We start from the raw sequence: 19,468 nt of genomic DNA on the forward strand, positions 1-19,468 counted from the left end.
ATAAAACCAGGTTCCTCTTAATAAATAAATACATTTTAAAAACCCAGGCTCATTTTAAGACCTTTACAGGATAGATGACTGGTGGATTGAAATTTATAATATTCAATAGTATACAAATAATACTATATATGATACTAATATTAATAATATATAAATATATGCATACTAACATACTATACTATATACACCAATAATAGTATATAAACAATACAATATAAATAAAAACAATATGGGAAGCCCAGGTGGTGCGGTCAATAAGCATCAGCCTTCAGCTTCAGTTGTGATCCCAGGGTCCTGGGGTTGAGTCTGCATCAGGCTCTTGCTCAGCAGAAAGTCTGCTTCTCCTTCTCCCTCTGCCCCTCCCCCACTCAAGCTCATACCCTCTCTCTCAGATAAATAAATAAAATCTAGAAAGAAAGAAAGTGTAAAATTCCAGAAGAGCAAGTTAATGAGAAAATTACAAAAGCATCAGCCAAGTAAGGATTAGGTAAAATTCAAAGTTTTTTAAACTAATATCACATTTCCAACCTGTAGTACTTAATACTAGAAGACAAGAATGATGCATTCTTGAATTTAACCAGGAAAAACATGATTTTTAAACTTAGAATTATATTCCCAGCTAAACTATCAACCAAGGATCAGAGCAAAAGAAATACATTTTCAATACATGAAGATTCAGAAGTTTTTTTTTTTCATTTGTACACATTCCAAGAAAGTTATTTGAGAATATACTTCAAAAAAATAAGAGTGAAAAAGAAAAGAGAAAAATTATGAGATACAAAAAATAGGTATACCTGAAAGTGGGATTGCAGATGGGACTGGAAATACAAGGATTGGTGCAAAGTCTATAAAAGAATCAATGTTATCCATAATTTTTCTCCCATACCAACTGCCAGTTATCAACTTCTCCATCCTTGGCTAAAGGCTGAGACTTATTCTTTAGCATAAACCTAGAGATATTCTGTATTTTATATTCAGTGATAATAACTGAAGATGGGAATCTTGTACTGAAAGGAGAGATTGAATAGAAGTCTCTACACTAAATCGTGAGATAGTGAAGCTCCTTCACTGGCTGTGTCCTTATGAGGCCGAGTATTCAGGATTTCTCTCTGGGGAATGTGTCGAAACCAAGAGAACAGTGTATGAATAGGGACCTCTGGCAGGAAAGTCCTTGTCCTATCTCCCAAAGCCTGCAACCTGACAAGTGCTTCTCAAACTAGATTCTGTCCATACACACAAACTTCCAATTAGGTGTTTAGTGTTTAGGTCATATTAGAAACAGAAAATCAAAGATATCAAAAAGTATGGAAAAATTCCAACATGAAAAACAGATATAAAATTATATAGGAAAAAAATAAAGAAGCACTAAGGAAACAAAATTCTCAGAGAACTGAAGAGAACTTATAATTACTGGACTCAGAGACATGGAAAAGAGGGAATAAACATAGAATACTGAAAAAGAACTCTTTGAAAATAAAAACAATAAGTCAAATAAATTAAAACATGATCACATACATAAAAATTGCAGTGAATATTTGAAGGACAAAGCCAAAAATATTTTCCAGAAAGTAACAAAAATGGTGACAGTAAGGAAAGGAAAACGTAAGAAAATGGTAGTATCCACTCAAGAAGGACCAAGATAATAAAAATTCCAGGGAAAGAAAGAAAACAAAGAAGTTTCTCAGAACTGATGGCACACATTTCTCGACTGAAACCATTCAGCAAGTAAATGGGAAGGTCAGTGAATGGGGAGACAGTGCAACGTATTTTCACATTATGAAATTTCAGAAGATTGAGGGTAAAGAGAATATCCTGAAAGTTTCTTGGATGGGAGTAGAGGAATGAAGCAGGCTATATCCAGATGTCAGGGAAATGATACAGAAAGAGTCATCTTTGAATGGCACTGGAAGATAGAATTCAATGAAACGCTGGTTTAAAAATTGAAGGAGTCCCTTTTTGTATCCCCCCCCAACAACAATTTGGCCTCCATTCATAGAAAAAGTGATTTTGTGGGAGCCAGGACTCTATGCCAAAGAATCTGGGAGACGTCTCATCCACCGCTGCATTGTGCAATAGTCAAATCTTGGTCCTGGTTATGAGCACAATAGTGGCCCAGGAACTGGCCCCTGGCCCTTTGCCTGCAGTCCAGTAGCCCTGGAAAGCACTGACTTGGACAATCATCAGTAGATAAGAAGGTCTTTATGGAAGTCCAGGAATCCAGCAGAGAAGTTTGAGCACACTATTGGAACAAAAACAACAAAAAAAAAAAAATCAGAGACTGGGGATGACTGGGTGGCTCAGTCAGTTAAGTGTCTACCTTCAGCTCAGGTCATCATCCCAGGGTCCTGGGATCCAGTACAACATCTGGCTCCTTGCTCAGCGGGGAGCCTGCTTCTCCCTCTGCCTGCCACTCCCCCTGCTTGTGCATTTTCTCTCTCTCTCTGACAAATAAATAAAATCTTTAGAAAAAAAAAAAAATCAGAGACTGAACAAGATGAAGGTGGTACGAAAAAGCTTGAATTTATCTCGAAGTGGCACAGCTAGTGCCACGAGAGCCCTTCTCAGCCTATGATCCTCATGTGGAGGAAAGTAAGAATGTGTGAGTGCCTGGCTTTCCCAACTGCATGGGATGCTGCCAGAGGCCCATTTCTCTCTCATCCCATCCAGAGTACTGCATCATGAATTGCATGGCTGGGGTTGGTGAGCAGCAAGGAGAGCAACAGCAAAGGCTTGGAATATGTCAAAGGAAAACCAATCCTACTAACCACATTATGGACTCCATCAGGAGGCCCACCCCCTAGCTGTTGAGATGCCCAAACTCTCAACCCCCACAACAGGACCATGGAAATCAACAGCACTCTGTGGGCTGCACTCACACACCTCCATGGGCAGCTCTTTTTACATGCCCCTAACCGTAGTAAAAGTGAGCTTTGGCAGATAACTAGTGAGCATGCACAGAAAGCTGGACTGTTTCTTTGGGCCAGGAAGAGACAAAAAATGAACATTTAGCATCACCTTTGAGGTGAAAGGGTGGCGCTCAGCTATAGGCCCAGGGTACAGCAGGAACAAAAGAAAGCATACAAGCTAAAGACTGCCACAAAACTTAAGAAACAATATAGATGAACATAGGGGGAAGAAAGAGAGAGAGGCAAACCATAAAGCAAACACTCTTAACTACAGAAAAGAAACTGAGGGTTGCTGGAGGGGAGATGAGTAGGGGATGAGCTAAATAGGTTATGGGTATTAAGGAGGGCATTTGTTGGGATGAGCACCGGGTGTTGTATGTAAGTGATGAATCACTAAATTCTACTCCTGAAATTAATATTACACTGTATGTTAACCAACTAGAATTTAAATAAAAACTTGAAACAAAGAGGGGTGACTGAGTGGCTCAGAGTTAAGCCTCTCTCTTGGGCTAAGATCATGATCCTAGAGTCCCGGGATCGAGCTCCCCCATCCAGCTACTAAGTTGCTCCGCAGAGAGCCTACTTCTCCATCTCCCTCTGCCTGCTGCTTCCCCTGCTTGTGTGGGCACTCTCTCTCTCTCTGTTAAATAAACAAACAAATAAATAAATAAAACTTGAAACCAACCAACAACAAAAAAGAATCTGCCACAAGAGGGAGCAAGAAGTGTGGAGCAATGTGTATCTACAGAAAATCTGAGAAATCCCCAGAATCCCTAGTAGGGCTGAAGGAAGATAATTCTTTTCCAAAATTATTCAGTAAAGAATGGAGGAGGTGACTGCTACTTAAATGCAAAGATAGCAGTGCAAGATTTCAAGGAACACAGAAAGTCATTTCAAGGAACACAAAAGGATCACAATAATCTTCCATTAATCAACCCATAGACATGAAGATCTGCAATTTACCCAACAAGGAATTCAAAATAGCTGTTTTAAGAAAGCTCAGCAAGCTACAGGAAAACATAGGAAGGCTATTCAATGAAATCAGAAAAACGATGTGCAAACAAAATGAGAAGTTTAAAAAACAAACAAACAAACAAACAGAAATCATTAAAAAAATTCTGAGGAGAAAGGTGCAATAAATGAAATTGAAAAATGCAACAGAGAGCCAAAATCAGAATGGATCAAGCAGAAGAAAGAAACTGAAATTGAAGACAAAACCTTTTAAATTATCTACTCAGAGACAACAAAGAAAAAATAATTAAAAAGAATGAAGAGGGGTGCCTGGGTGGTTCAGTGGGTTAAAGCCTCTGCTTTCGACTCAGGTCATGATCCCAGGGTCCTGGGATCTATCTAACCTGTGTTGGGATTTCTGCTCAGGGGGGAGCCTGCTTCCTTTCCTCTCTCTCTGCCTCTCTGCCTACTTGTGATCTCTGTGTCAAATAAATAAATAAAATCTTTAAAAAAAAAAAAAGAGTGAAGAAAGTTTATGTGATCTACGGAATACCATTGAGTGAGCCAATCTGAGAATTACTGGAGTTCAAGAAGAGAGGAGGATGGGGACGGAAAACTTATTTTCAAAAATAATGGCTGGTTGTTTTCTTCATTAGCACATACATAAAAACTGGAAGGATACAGAGAAGATTAGCTATGGTGACTGCCTGCACAAGGATGACGTGCAAATTCAAGACATTCCATATTTTAAAAAGTAATGATGGCTCAAAAGTTTCATATCTGGAGAGAGATTTGGCTATCCATGTTCATGAAACTCATGGGTACCCTAATTCAATTCAGTAAACTATTCTCCAAGACACATTATAAAAGCTGTCAAAAATCAAAGACAAAGAATCTTACAAGCACGAAGAGTAAAGAAACTTATCACTTACAATGGAACCCCCATAAGGCTATCAGCAGTTTTCTCAGCAGAAACCTTATAGGCCAGGAGAGAGTGGGATACTCTATGGATGAAAGTTGTCCTTTAGAAATGAATGAGAGAGATGTTCTCAGGCAGACAAAAGCTGAGGGAGTTCATCACCTTCTGACTTACAAGAAATTCTTAAAGGAGTTCTTAAAGTTGCAATGAAAAGGGAAAAATCAGTAACATGAAAACATGCAATACACTGGAAAGGTAAATATGTAGTCAATTTCAGAATATTATAACATTGTACATGGTACTGTGCTAGCCACTTAATCCTAGCAAAAAATTTAATTTAAGGGATACAAGTATTAAATACAGCAATAGCTATAATAACTTATTAGTGAATATATAATATAAAAAGAGGTAAATTGTGAATTTAAAAAAATTAAATGAGTAAAAAAGTAAAATTTCTTATGTAACTGAAGTTAAGTTGCTGTTAGCTTAAAATAGACTGTTATATATACATAAGATGTTTAAGGTAAGCCTCATGACAATTACAGGACAAAAACCTACAGTAAATACACAAAGATGAAAAGAAGGGAATCAAAGCATTTACCATTATGGAAAACCACCAATTCATAAACAAAAGCAGCAAAAGAGGATGAAAGGAAAAAGGAGACTAAAAAAAACAAAAACAAAAACCCAGAAAACAATTAATATTATGGAATAATTAAGTCCTTACTCATCAATAATTATGCAAAATAAAAATGAATTAAATTCTTTAATCAAAAGACAAAACAGTGGAATGGAAAAAATAAACAATAACAAAAAACAAGAACAAACTATATGCTTCCTACAAGAGACTCACTTCGGTTTTAAGGACACACATAGGTTCAAAGTGAAGAAACAGAAAAATATATTTCATGCAAAAAGAAACCAAAAGAGAGCAGGAATAGCTGCATTGGTATTAAAATAGGCCTTAAGTGACAAGCGGTAAAGATACAAAGAAGGTCATTAAATAAAATAAAGTTCATCAAGAGGATATAACAATCCTAAATATACATACCCCAACATTGTAGGATCTAAATATATCAAACAAATACCAACAGGTTTGAAGGGAAAAACAGACAACAATACAATAATAGTAAGGGTTATCAATATCACACTTTCAACAAAGGATCAATTATCCACACAGAAAATCAGTAAGAAAGTATTGCACCTGAACTCTGCATTAGCCCAAATGAACCCAACCAAAATATTTCATCCAACAACAGCAGAACACATATCCTTCTCAAGTACACAAAAGTTCCTCCAGGATAGAACATATGCTAGGTCACAAAACAAGTCTTAGCAAATTTAAGAAGACTAAAATAATATCATTAGGTCAGAAATACCTCTTCGTGATAGTATGAATATAGAAAACAATAACAAGAAAATGGAAAAAATCTATAATGATGTGGAATTAACACATTCCTGAATAACCAATAGAAAATCAAAGAAATCAAAAGAGAAATTAAAAAATATCTTGAAACAAATGAAAATGGAAACTCAGCATACCAAACCTTACGGAATGCAGCAAAAGCAGTTCTATAAAGGAAGTTTATAATGATATAAATGACTATATGAAGCTAAGAGTTGGTTTTTTAAAAAGATCATGAAAATTGACAAACCTTAGGTAGACTAAGAACAAAAAAGAAGACTCAAGTAAATAAAATCAGAAAAGATGCAGCATTACAATGGATGCTGCAGAAGTTCAAAAAAGTCCCAAGACACTACTTTGAAGAATTGGATGCTAACAAATTGGATAACCTAGAAGAAATGGATAAATTCCTAGAAACATACAATCTATGACTGAATAAGAAAGAAACTGAAAATATGAAAAAACTAAATTTTAGGAAGAAGATTGAATTAACAATCAAAAACCTCCAACAAAGGAAAGCACAGGACCAGATGGTTTCACTGGTGAATTCTGCCAAACATTAACACCATCCTTTCTTGAACTCTTCCAAAAAACTGAAGAGGAGGCTACACTCTCGAACTCATTTTGTCAGGCCAGGATTACTCTGATATGAAAGGCAGAAAAGAACACTACGAGAAAAAAAAAGTGCAAACCAATATTCTTGATAAATAGAGATACAAAAATTCTCAACAATATATTAGCAACTTAATTCAACAGCATGTTAAAAGAATCATATACCATGATCAAGTATGATTTATTCTTAGTATTCAAAGATGGTTCAACATACACAAATAATGTGACTCACTACACTAATAGAATGAAAGATAAAAATCACATGATTATCTTAATAGATGCAGAAAGAACATCTGACAAAATTAATCATCGCTTCATGGTCAAAGCTCACAAAAATTTGTATCTAGAAGGAATGTTCCTCAACATAAGTAAAGTCATATATGACAAGCCCACAGCTAACATCATACCTTGATGAAAAGCTGAATGCTTTCCCTCTAAGATCAGGAGTAAGACAAGGGCACCCACTTTTACCACTCTTATTCAACATAAAGCTGATATCCTAGCTGGAGCAATTAGTCAAGAAAATGAAATGAAAGACCTCCAAATCAGAAAGAAAGAAGTAAAAAAGTATTTGCAGAAGATATGATCTAATACATATGGAAAAGTCTAAAGGCACCACTAAAAACTGCTAGAACTATTATAAATATTCAATAAAGTTGCAGGTCATATAATCAACATATAAAAATCAGTTGCATTTTTATACACTAACAGTAAACTACCTGAAAAAATAAGAAAACAATCCCATTTACAATAGCATAAAAATACTTGGGAATAAATTTAGCCAAGGAGATAAAATATCTGTACATTTAGGTTTTTCATTTTTATGTATTTATTTTAGAGAGCAAGAGAGCATCAGTGGGGGGAGGAGCAGAGGAAGAGGGACAAACAGAGTCAGTACTCAGTGTGGAGCCCGACACAGGGTTTGAGCCCACAACTCTGAGATCATAACCTGAACCAAAATGAAGAGTTGGGTGCTTAACCAACTGAGCCACCCAGGCATCCCAAAATAGCTGTACATTTAAAATTACAAGATATTAATGAAAGAAATTAAAGAAGACACAAATGTTGGAGCTAATGTAGAGCATGAAATCATCCATAATACCTGGCCTGCCAAAATGTAACATGGAGGAGGTTGGGGGTGAGGAACGTTTTGGAGAATGGCATAGGCCTTTGGAATGAGAGGCCTAAATGACCACTCTACTGTAGGAATGCCTCAGGGCATCCCATGTTCATGAATTGGCGCAATTAATATTTTTTTAATGTCCATACTATCCAAAGTCATAAATTCAGTGTAATCTCTATCAAAATTCCAATGGCATTTTTAAAGAAATATCAAAAACAATCCTAAAATTCATAAGGGAACCACAAAAAGACCCCAAATAGCCAAAACAATTCTGAGAAAGAAGACCAAAGCTGTAAGCCACGGACTTCCTCATTTCAAAATAAATTACAAAGCTATAGCAAAAAAGAACCAACCAAACAAACAAACAAAAACTCCATGTGGTACTGACATAAAAACAGACATATAGACCAATGAAGCTGAATAAAGAGCCCTGAAACTATTCCCTTACATATATAGTCAACTAATATTTGATAAGAAAGTCAAGATTATTCAATAGGGAATGGGTAGTCTCTTTCATAAATGGTAATGGGAAAACTGGACAATCACATTCAAAAGAATGAAATTGGAGTCCCACCTACCTATTCACAAAAATTATTTTGAAATGGATTATAGATCTCAAAATGAGCCTGAAAACAAAACAAAACAAAAAAAAAGCACTAAGAGAAAAAATAGGAAAAATCCTCCTTGAAACTGGTCCTCCAGACAATTTTTTGACATCAAAAGCACAGGCAACAAAAGCAAAAATAAACAAGCTGAGACTATATCAAGCTAAAAAGCTTTCTTCACAGCAAAAGAAACAATGAACAAAATGAAAAGCTAACTTATGGAATGTGAGAAAATATTTGCAAATCGTCTATCTAATAAAGGGTTAATTATCCATCATGTAAAAAGAACTCATATAACTCAATAGCAAAGAACCAAACAATCCAATTAAAAAATGTGCAGTGGACCTGAACCACCATTTTCCCGAAGAAGATGCACAAATCATCAACAAGTGCTTGGAAAGATTCTCAACAATCACTAATTATCAAGGAAATGTAAATCAAAACCATCATCTCATGCGTTGGTGAAGATCTAAAGAAAAGGGCATCCTTTTGCACTGTCAATAGGACTAATAATCAGTACAACCACAATGGAAAACACTACGGAGGTTCCTCAAAAAATTAAAAGTAGAACTACCATTTGGGTGCACCTGTGCGGCCCAGTGAAGCATCCACCTTTGGCTCAGGTCATGATCCCAGAGTCCTAGCATTGAGATAAGCATCAGACTCCCTGCTAAGCAGGGAGTCTGCTTCTTCCCTTGCCTCTCACCCCACTCTCCGGCTCTCTTTCACTCTCTCTCTCTTTCAAATAAATAAATAAAATCTTTTTTTTAAAAAAAAGGAACTACCATCAGGGATCCAACAGTCCTACTTCTGGGTATATTCTCAAAGGAAATAAAATTAGGATCTCAGCGTCCAGTACAGCATTATTCACAATAACCAATATATTTAAAAAATGGATAAAAAGATGGAGTATATGTCTATAAAGAATGGAATATTATTCAGCCATGAGGGAAAAAAAGGAAATCTTATCATTTGTGACAACATGGGTGAAGGTATATGTTAGGTGAAATAAATTAGATAAAGACAAATACTAAATTATATCACATATTATTTATGTGCGGAATTTTTAAAAGCTGAAGTCATAGATCCCAGAGAGTAGAATGGTGTTTGCCAAGAGTTGGAGGAGGGGGAAATGGGAAGATGTTGGTTAAAGAGTACAAATTTCCATTTATAAGATAAATAATTTCTGGGACACTTGGGTGGCTCAGTTGGCTGAGTGTCTGCCTGCTGCTCAGGTTATGATCCCAGGGTCCTGAGATGGAGCCCAGGGTTCTGGGTATTGGGATTCCTGCTCAGTGAGGAGTCCCCTTCTCTGCCCCCCTCTTTGCCATTCCCCCTGGTTTCTCTCATTCTTGCTCTCTCTGAAATAAGTAAATAAAATCTTAAAAAAATAAAATGAATAAGTTCTGGGGATTTAATGTACAGCATGGTAACTATAGTTACCAATACTATATTATGCACCTGAAAGTTGCTAAGACAGTAGATCTTAAATATTCACACCACAGGCAGAAAAAAGATAATTATGTGAGGTGATGGAGGTGTTAACTAATCTTATTGTGGTTATCATTTTGCAAAATACAAGTGCATCAAATCATCACGTGGTACTCCTTAAGCTTATATTATGATATAGAACTATATCTCAATAAAACTGGAAAAAAATGTAAGGAAAACAAGAAAAACAGTTCAGGAAAACTAATTTACACTCTAGAATTCTATACCCTCATAAGCCATTTATCATGTATTAGGGCAAAATCAGGAGAATTTCAGTCTTGTGAAATCTCAAAAAAATTACCTTATATATACATTTTCCCAGGAAGCTCCATGAAATTGTACTCTAAAAGTACAAAACAAGGATGGATGGAAAGAGGAAAGGAAAGGAGAAAAAGGAATAAATAGTATTCAGGAAACCTAGAATCTAATATAGGGCAAAAGGGAATTCTCAGGATCATGAGGAAAAGAAAATTTTAGTCACAAAGAGCAATTAGTTGAGAATAGAACAGAAGGATGGAAGGGTCCAAGGACACCAGCATGGCAGGAAAAACAACCGACTTGATTATCTGATAATCTGATTATCGATTATTGGATGCAATGATGCATTACTTGACGTAATAATGACTGTATTACACTGGCAAAGGATTTGGGGATGGATAGTGATATTTCATTGAAAACTGAGAAATGATGACGACATTAATTATGAACTCCAGGAAAGACAAAGAGATCAAAACAAAACATAATCGCCATACTCTATATAGATTAGCTGTTAATAAAAATATAAGCTTTTGATTTAAAAAAAGATTTGAAGAAAGTGTGTGTTGGAGGTATAAATCCATTACAATTTCATATTTTATTGTAGATAGTCAATATAATCAATAATAACTAAACTAATAAAATTATTTTATTTTATTTTATTTTTTTAAAGATTTTATTTATTTATTTTACAGAGAGAGATCACAAGTAGGCAGAGAGGCAGGCAGAGAGAGGAGGAAGCAGGCTCCCTGCTGAGCAGAGAGCCCGATGCGGGACTCGATCCCAGGACCCTGAGATCATGACCTGAGCCGAAGGCAGCGGCTCAACCCACTGAGCCACCCAGGCGCCCTAAACTAATAAAATTTTAAAACATACTATTTTATGTAGAAATATGAGTGGAACGTCATGGGGGCCTGGGTGATTAAGTCTGTTAGTGTCGGACTCTTGATTTCAGCTCAGGTCTTGATCTCAAGATCACTAGTTCAAGCCTGCATTGGGCTCCATGTTGGGTGTGGAGCCTACTTAAAAAAAAATGAGGTGAACATTGGGAAAATCACCTAAAAAGAATTGACAATGATTATTCCCCTGGGAGCGGGAATTGTCAGGATGTTGAGAGGGACAAGAAACTGCTAATTTTCATCATGAGCCTTAAAAATCTATTTGACCTTTAAATCTGTACATCTATCTGTTTAATAAATATAAAAATCATTTTAAAAGAGGTATATTAGTCATATAGTTTAATTTTCATTATAAAATATATTTTAAAAGTGATATAATCATACTTTTCAGTGTCTTTTAGATGATTTCATTATCAGTATGCCCTGGTATGTTTATTCATAATCATACAACTTCAGGTCACCCTAAATTCACTCATAATGCATTATTTTAATATACTCTTGCAAGGAGATAAAAGCAAAGATAAGTGATTTGATTAAGTCTATACACATAGCAAGTTTTCTCAAAAAGCTGTTTAATTTCTTCTTTTGCATTTAGGAATTTATGGCAAAAGTTATAGGTTGAAAAATAAAATCCACCACAGAAGTATAAACATTATTCATGCAAATTATAACAACATTCATAAAATTTACGTGCAAGGTAATCTGTTAGATGGTTATTCAAATGTGGTAAAGTAAAGTTGAAAGTAAAATCGAACATCTGGGGCCAGAATATATGTTAATCAGGACGGTTATAGATGTGCATGTCAATGGATTATCAAGTCCTTGAGGAATTCTGAATTTGAAAATACTAACTTTTTCCCCAAGAGTTACCTCTTATTGAAGTGAATGTCCAAAATCGGTAATTGATCTTTATCGTGATTATCTATGTTAAAATTGTGGATTTACCCACTTAAGATTCATAAGGGTTCTTTGCCATTTCAGAGTTGCCACAGTTAATTTTATGTGTTAGCTTCATGGCTTTTGGGGTGCCCAGATATTTGGTCCAACATTCTAGGTGTGTCTGTGATGTTTTCAGATGTGGTTAACATTTTGAATAGGCAGAGGAGTAACGCAAATTGTCTTCCTCAATTCCAGGAAAGACCTGATTAGAAAAAGGCAGGTAAGTGAGAAATCCCTCTCTGTGCATGACTGTTTCCCTGCTGAGCTATCAGCCTTCCCCTGCCTTCATACTCAGATTCAGATTGGATTTTACACCATCAGCCTCCTCCCGGTTCTTAGGCCTTCAGATTCAAACTAGATCTATCCCACTGTCTCTCTTATGTCTTCAGTTTGTCAACTGCAGATCCTGGGACTTCTCAGCTTCTCTGACTGTGTAAGTTAATTCCCTATAATCTTTCTGTGTCTCCAAATATATATATATATACTGTTGGTTCTGTTTATCTGAAAAACCCAGACTAATACAGTGTTTTCTGGAGGAAAGTTGAAAATTCAGTTCAACTGCTACTTCTAAATATTCAAATGTTCAGTCAAGCAAACTGGAGTCATAGATGGTTAATTTTTGTCCTGGTTTATTTAGTCTTTCAGCTCGAATGTGACAGGAATCAACTAATGCTAATTTAGGACAAAAATAATTGAAAGAAGAAAATGTTGGGAGGAATTTATTTTAAGAAACCATAAGTATCTCAGTGATATCAGGGGCAGAAGTGCTTCTGCAGTCCCTGAATGGGCTGGGACAAGATGTGGGATTCCATTTCATATGTTTTATTCACTTTTCTCTCTACAGAAAAACTATCACTGCTACTCTGTTCAGATGGTGGCAACCATGCCATAATACCAGAGGTTTTACTTTTTCATTCAAGAGATCAGCCTATGTAAGGATGAAACTCTTGAAACTAACTCTAGATTTCTAAGGGAGGGATTTGGTCATAATTGAGTCAGGATCTCCCTTGCGGTCCAAGAATCTGCCAACAAGAGCACGCATGGAGTTATGCTGTACAAATATGGCCGCCGTCTCCTGTCCCTGTGGCTATGTGGATGGAGACTGAGAATGGCAGGAGTTCCCACATAAGACAGGTTAATTCTGAATTCACTTTTCCTTTCAATAATTATATTAGAACCTTCTATGTGTCCCGCACTGGGGAGGATATGATTCTGAAAAAGATGATTCTTGCCCTCACCAACCTTTCTATCTAGTTAGGTGTATTGGGACAGGTGTATTGGCTGGTGAGGACTGGATTTTATGTAACTAAATTGTCAATGTAATACATTGCAACAAGTGATATTATGCAGAAAGAAAAGGTGTTATGGTAGCAAAGGAGAAGAAGCATCTCATTGAGATTGGGAGATAAGTGATATCTTCCTGTGAAAAATGACATCTATACTAAGACAACAAAGGTGCATTAAGTGTTAGCTTAGCCAAATAGATGAAAGTGAGATATAATAGAAATGACTCTAATGTTTATGGAGACACAAAGATAATGTGGATGGATCCAAAACAAAGTGATATTGAAATGTTGATGGGTATCTTAGTTTGGATTTCCCAAAAATCAGATCCTAAGATAAGACAAAATTAGTCCTCTGTGTTGGCAGCGTTCTTAACAGTTTCTTCCAACAAGGATGGGCAACAGCACATTTTGCATGACAGGATTTGCATTCTCCCGGTGGAGCCCAGCAGAAAAACAGCACCTTTCCCTCAGTGGTTCCACTGGAACAGGAAAACATTCCAGAGCTGACTAATGGGAACAAATCGGGCCATTTAATCAATCACTGGAGACAAACACCTAGAATATACCAGTCAGGGATTGAGGACAGTCACATTTGTATCACATGACCAAATACCGGGTGAGGAAGAATAATTCTTTAAAAGATATCACAGCATTATTACCTGAAAAGGGAATGGATGTTAATCAGGCAAGATCTACAATGTCCCCTAAAATCTCAGGTTATACTCCTTTAATATTTATTTTATACTTGGAGATGTGAATGTATTATACAGACTTAGCAACAAAAAACTTTCTTTTCTTCTTCTTCTTCTTCTTCTTTTTTTTTTTTTTAAATAGACTTGATCCCATGACCGTCTTCTCTCAGAATAGTTCCTTGAATATAAAGGACGATTTGCAAAGAGTAAAAACTAAAATCATGCACACCTTGGTTTTCAGGACACCATAACAATTTGCACATAAAGAGAATAGTGATTCTTAACTCATAATGGTCCGCAGATGGCTTTTTCACAGACATATTTAGTATCTGGTGAATTCAATAGATTCACTCCTTAGAACGTATTTTTGTACATACAAACTTCTTTTGAGAGATTGACCGTCTACACGAGGCCCAAGTTAAAACCCTGATGTAGACTGACTGAATGTTTTCAAAGCCCTTGGCTCCTTTGCAAGTAAACAGATAGTCCTTTTCATAGTTATAATGTAGGAATGCCATTTAGATGAATTTGTTGATTTTTATTTTTAAACTGCTCAAATTATAAAGATATACAAATCCGAAACACTATTTTCATACTGCGTTCTTGTTCAATTCAGTGTCACAATCTTAAATCAAGGCAGATAAACTGTATTCAATTTCTGGTGAGGATACAAGGGCAAAAAATTAAGTCTTTCTGAAGCTTTTGAATATTGTTTACTCCCATAATAAAGGAGGCAGCTTGCTGCCTAATAAGATGTGGCCTGGGAGGTTGGTTTATCAATTTGTCGATCCCTTGGAGGAAAAAACACATTTTAAAAACAAATCCAAGAGTAAGACATACATGAATGCAATCCATTTACACTGAGAGCACATTTCTGTACTGTGCCAAATAAAGTAAGAATTTTTGTATAGAAATTTATTCTTCTACCTTGCCATCCTTAAATAATATGATGTTCAGGAATTATATATGTCTGTAGGAAGCACTTTAAGGTTTTTTTGCCTTTTCTATAAAGAGTGTTATTTGTAAAACAACCATAAATTTGTGAAAATGTTAACATGCCAGATTTGTAGGTTTGTCATATAATGCAATAAAATACAGGATATGAACAATTGTTCTTTTAAGATGAGTAGGTACCAAATGTTGCACGGAACAGACTAATACTAAAAAAAAAGTTGCTTATTTGAAATACAAATTTAACTGGACATCCTATTTTAATTTTTGAAATCTGGCGACCCTAGAAACCTGCAAACAATATTGTTTTTATTTACTTGTAAATAAACCTTTGATTTTGTATACTAAAGTAGTTTCGGTAATGACATCTCATTTTATTGTCAGATATATGTTTTTGGCTAAATGGACTATTAAGAGTATATACAATTGTATTTTCATTGAAGTTGTAATACAATACTTCAAGCTTTTTTACCATAAGCAGTGTCCACTCACCTCCCCTTTCACTCCCGAAGAACTTTATGAAGAAAGCCTGAGAAAGACTGAGGTAAATGTTTCTTAATTTCAGATTGGTTTCAGATCAATTCTTTTAGTATTTAAGGAAATGTTATTAAAAGTTGCATATTTTCTGCGTTTAAAGTAACTTACATATGTGATTCTTCAATGATTTGTCTTTGAAAGCCGAAAGTTTTCAAAATGAACCATTATGTAGAGATGAAATCAATGAGTCTAAAAAATGAATAATTCATTTTTAAGTAAATGAGAAATTATTTTTTGCTCTTACTTATACATTTTCACATTTACAGTTAAATAGTAATTTGCGGTACACAGGGTATTAGTTGTGAATTGTGGTTTTCAATATCACAGACACATTTGTTGCTGTGGTTTTGCAATATCATTCCCTGATGCTTTTCTCAATTGTGGTTTTCATAATCATTGTTTGATAGTCATGTAGCTGTGGTTTGGGCCTGCTATATCCATTTGGGCAGAGATAATTGCTTATAGGTTTTGCTGTCTTTTAATTTTATAGCCTTAGTGAGTTAAATCAGAAAAAGAAAAATTGAACTTTAAATATCATCAACAGTCTCATTAAAAATGATGAGAAAACACAAATTGTAATAGTACTCCCCAGTTTAATTCATTCATAATGGCTATAATTAATATATATTTATAAATTTATATAAACTATATTTCTAATAATGCAGTCTGGTTATTTTACCAGTCTTGCCTTGAATTCCCTGACTTTTGCTCCTTTCAGCTTTTAAACTGAATATTTAGCTGAGATTTATTTGTTTCTCTTTTGCTTTGCATATTTAACCATTTCAAATGCCAAAAGAAACACTAACTGTTATGATATTTTAATTCCAATGGGCATTCCTTTTGGCTGATATAAAAAGTCAGCCAGTTCTGTAAAAAAGATCTTTAAAAACCATAATGTATAATACATCCAATTCTAAGCACACCAATTTAATTGTAATGAATTGAAAATTAAGGAGGCAAAAATCTGTAGTTCTCTGTCTGCTTATTCATTCCACAACACAAACACATATAACCCTGCTTTTCATGGTACTTACGGCTTTAATTTGTTGGTTCTTCAGGGGAGGGACTTTGTCATTTAGTGCATTTTCCACTGCAAAGGACCTGTATTCTTACAACCCCATATGGTAATAGTACTAATGGTAATGGCATAAAATTCACAATTGGTCTTCAGCTCTGTGTTAAGATTCTCTCAGCCAAATCTTTCACAGGGCAACTCTTTACACCTTCCAGAAGATGTCCTGATGGGGTTATAAATGACACTGATTACAGTGCCTCCTGCACACTGAGCGGCCAGCATTATGCTCAGGCATATCTCTGCTTAGGCTCTCTGCTGACCCCCAGACCCTTTCAGAGTATCAAGTTTGGTGGGGCTCATAGGAATGGCCAGTCGACCAGACAAAGGGGAGCACAATTTTGGATCAGAATGGAGGATCTCACAACCTGGGGGGAAGGGTCAGCAGTATCTGGGGGATACGTGTCAACTGCAGTGGAGTTTATTAGTAAATACTGATTACATAAAGCGGCCAGTTCCACTGCCACTTGGATAGAAGCTTCTTCCAGCCCACCCGGGAGGATATATTTAATACTCAGTATATATGAAACTATGAGAAACTAAGCTAGCCTCATGCAAGCTTAACTTGGCCAAATAATAACTATGCAAATCACTTCAAAATTTGTTCTTTTGGCTTGCAGTTTCCAACATACTACACACAAAATAATTGAATAAGAATGAAACAAAACTTTAAAAGCTGAAGAACCATGAAATAGTTATTGGGTCTTACCTGCTTGGGAAATTATGGCAAGATCAAATCTTTTATTAGTCGCTGGCTGCTTCCCTGTGGCAGAAGAACTAAAAAGAATTAGAGGTCATGGGATGGGGAGGGACTTCAGAACTTCCACCGACTTCCTCCAGAAGTTAGTATTCTGATTAGAGACGGTTCATTTCCCACCTAGGGCTAATCACCTAGTTCATGGTCCTCCTTTTTGATATGAGGAAAAAGTATCTGCCTGTTTCCAAATTCGGAATTTTTACAATCTAGAAATGAAAACTCGAGGTGAGAGAGAGCACTTTGAGGACACCGCTCAGCATCCCATCCGTGCGGGCTAAGTGGGGGATGGTCCACATCCGCAGCGGTCTCCTGGGAACCTTGAGAGCATTGAAATGGTCTCTAGAGAGCCTGGGCAGATGAGAGGGCTTAACTGGCCCCAAGACACACAGTTGGCATTTGTGATCAGCTGCCTCACGCCGAGGATTTTGCCAGGGGCCTAACCTTCCTGCCAAGAAGCGGGAAGGGCGGGGGTGGAGGCTAGGGGAGGGGGCGGCATAACTGGAAGCACAAAGTTTACGAAGAGACTGGGATTTCTTTGTGCCCCGCTGGACGGGCGAGGCGTGGGGAGAGTTGGGGTCCATCAGAGGGGGCTGTGGGAAGAAGTTGCCTGGAGGGGTGCTCTGGCAGATGCCCAGAGCTGACGCGGTGACAACTGCAGAAGGTGGCCCCCCTCTAAAGCCTCCCCACGCCTCTTGCCCCCCCAACCTCCCACCGCGCTCCCGTGCACCCCACCCGACCGAGGCCAGGGCCCTCTTTTGCATCCGGACTGGCTTTGGATGCAGCCAATCCTCCTTTCGCTGATGGAATAGTCTCCCCTCCCCGCAGCCCCGGCGCGCCCCTCCCTCCCGCGCCTCGCCACCTCCCGCGGCAGAGAGCGAGCTGCGCGGCCCGGAGCGGCGGCGGCGGCGGCGGCGGCGGCGGCGGCGGCGGCGCTCGAGTCTCTGCCCCGCACGCCGGGGAGAGGGGAGAGCGAGCGCGCTCCTCCTCCCGCGCCTTCCGCCCCCTCTCGCCCCCTCTCTCCTCTGCTCGCTCTCCCTTCTCTCCCTCCTTCTCTTCCTTCTTTGCGTGTTCCCCTTTTCTCTCTCCTCGTCCATTCGTTTGTAAATTCTGTTCTCCCCCCTCCATCGCTCTTCTACTCTCCCCCTCCCCTCCCCACTGTCACACTCTCTCTGCCCCCCTCTGTCTTCTCATTTGCCTGCTCATCTCCAAACGTGGCTCCGCGGCTCCCGGAGGAGCCCAGCGCCCGGATCCCGCGCGTCCGGAGCCCCTGGAGTCCGGCCCGCGGCGGCCCGAGCCTGGCCAGCGGCGGCGGCGGGAGCGGCGGGAGCCGAGGGAGCGGCAGCCCGGACCGCGGGCACCGCGGGAGCCCCAGTGGCAGCGGCCGTCGCCGAGATGTCCCGGCGAAAGCAGAGCAAACCTCGGCAGATCAAACGTAAGTTTGCACGCTGGGCCGGCAGTTGCTGGGATTATTTCTGGGGAGGGGGGCGCGCGGGGCGGGAAAGGGAGGGGGGCTCGGGGAAATCCGCTCCCCGTGCCCCGGATTTGTCAAACTTTGCCTGAGCAGCGGAGGGGACAACTAGTCAGGCACAGACAGACAGACGCCCCGCGCGCCGGGCGAGAAAGACGCCGCGACTGACAGCCTACTCTGGCTCGCCCGAGTCTTCGCGCTCCAGGCTTTCTTTTTAATCCCGAACCCCCGCGCCCAGTGAGTCGCGCTGGCGCTATCGTCCAGCCTGCCGGGGCAGCCCCGCTCATTTAGGAGACTCAGCTTAGGGTGGTGGTTGTCATTGTTGTTGCAACTGGCGTCGTGCTACTCTCGGGGACCACACTTTCAGCAAGCAGGGTGAGAACTTAGTTCTCCGAAAAGCTGGGTGGACCTCGGGGCGCGGGAGGCACCGTCCCTGGGCGGTGGAAAATCAGTGTCTGGGTCCGGGTCCAGGGCGGTGCCCGAGCCACGCCAGACCCGAAGCGAAACAAAAAGTAGGTGTAAAAGTTTGCGCCTCTGCAGTCGGGCGGCCGTCCGCCTCCGCCCCGAGGGCGCGGGGCTGACGGAGGCCGGGGCTGGGCC

The 19,468-nt window shown here is 38.7% G+C and overlaps 1 protein-coding gene and 1 non-coding gene across 3 annotated transcripts in view; both read left to right on the forward strand.

Annotated features, from left to right (window-relative positions):
- The first annotated feature begins 4,499 nt into the window (after positions 1-4,499).
- Positions 4,500-4,607, forward strand: LOC123391518. The gene has a single exon (XR_006606228.1). It is a non-coding gene; the product is annotated as a U6 spliceosomal RNA (small nuclear RNA).
- Positions 4,608-18,643: 14,036 nt separating this feature from the next.
- ZFPM2 (zinc finger protein, FOG family member 2) overlaps positions 18,644-19,468 on the forward strand; it is a 453,888-nt gene continuing 453,063 nt past the window's right edge. For both annotated transcript variants that reach the window (XM_004771329.3, XM_004771330.3), the window contains exon 1: positions 18,644-18,832. In XM_004771329.3, the coding sequence (XP_004771386.1) occupies positions 18,793-18,832 (40 nt within the window). In that variant the 5' untranslated portion in view covers positions 18,644-18,792. The remainder of the gene's footprint in view (positions 18,833-19,468) is intronic.

Source organism: Mustela putorius, unplaced genomic scaffold (genome assembly GCF_011764305.1).
Source record: "Mustela putorius furo isolate JIRA1106 unplaced genomic scaffold, ASM1176430v1.1 tig00000228_pilon_pilon_pilon, whole genome shotgun sequence".
Taxonomy (NCBI): Eukaryota; Metazoa; Chordata; class Mammalia; order Carnivora; family Mustelidae; genus Mustela; species Mustela putorius.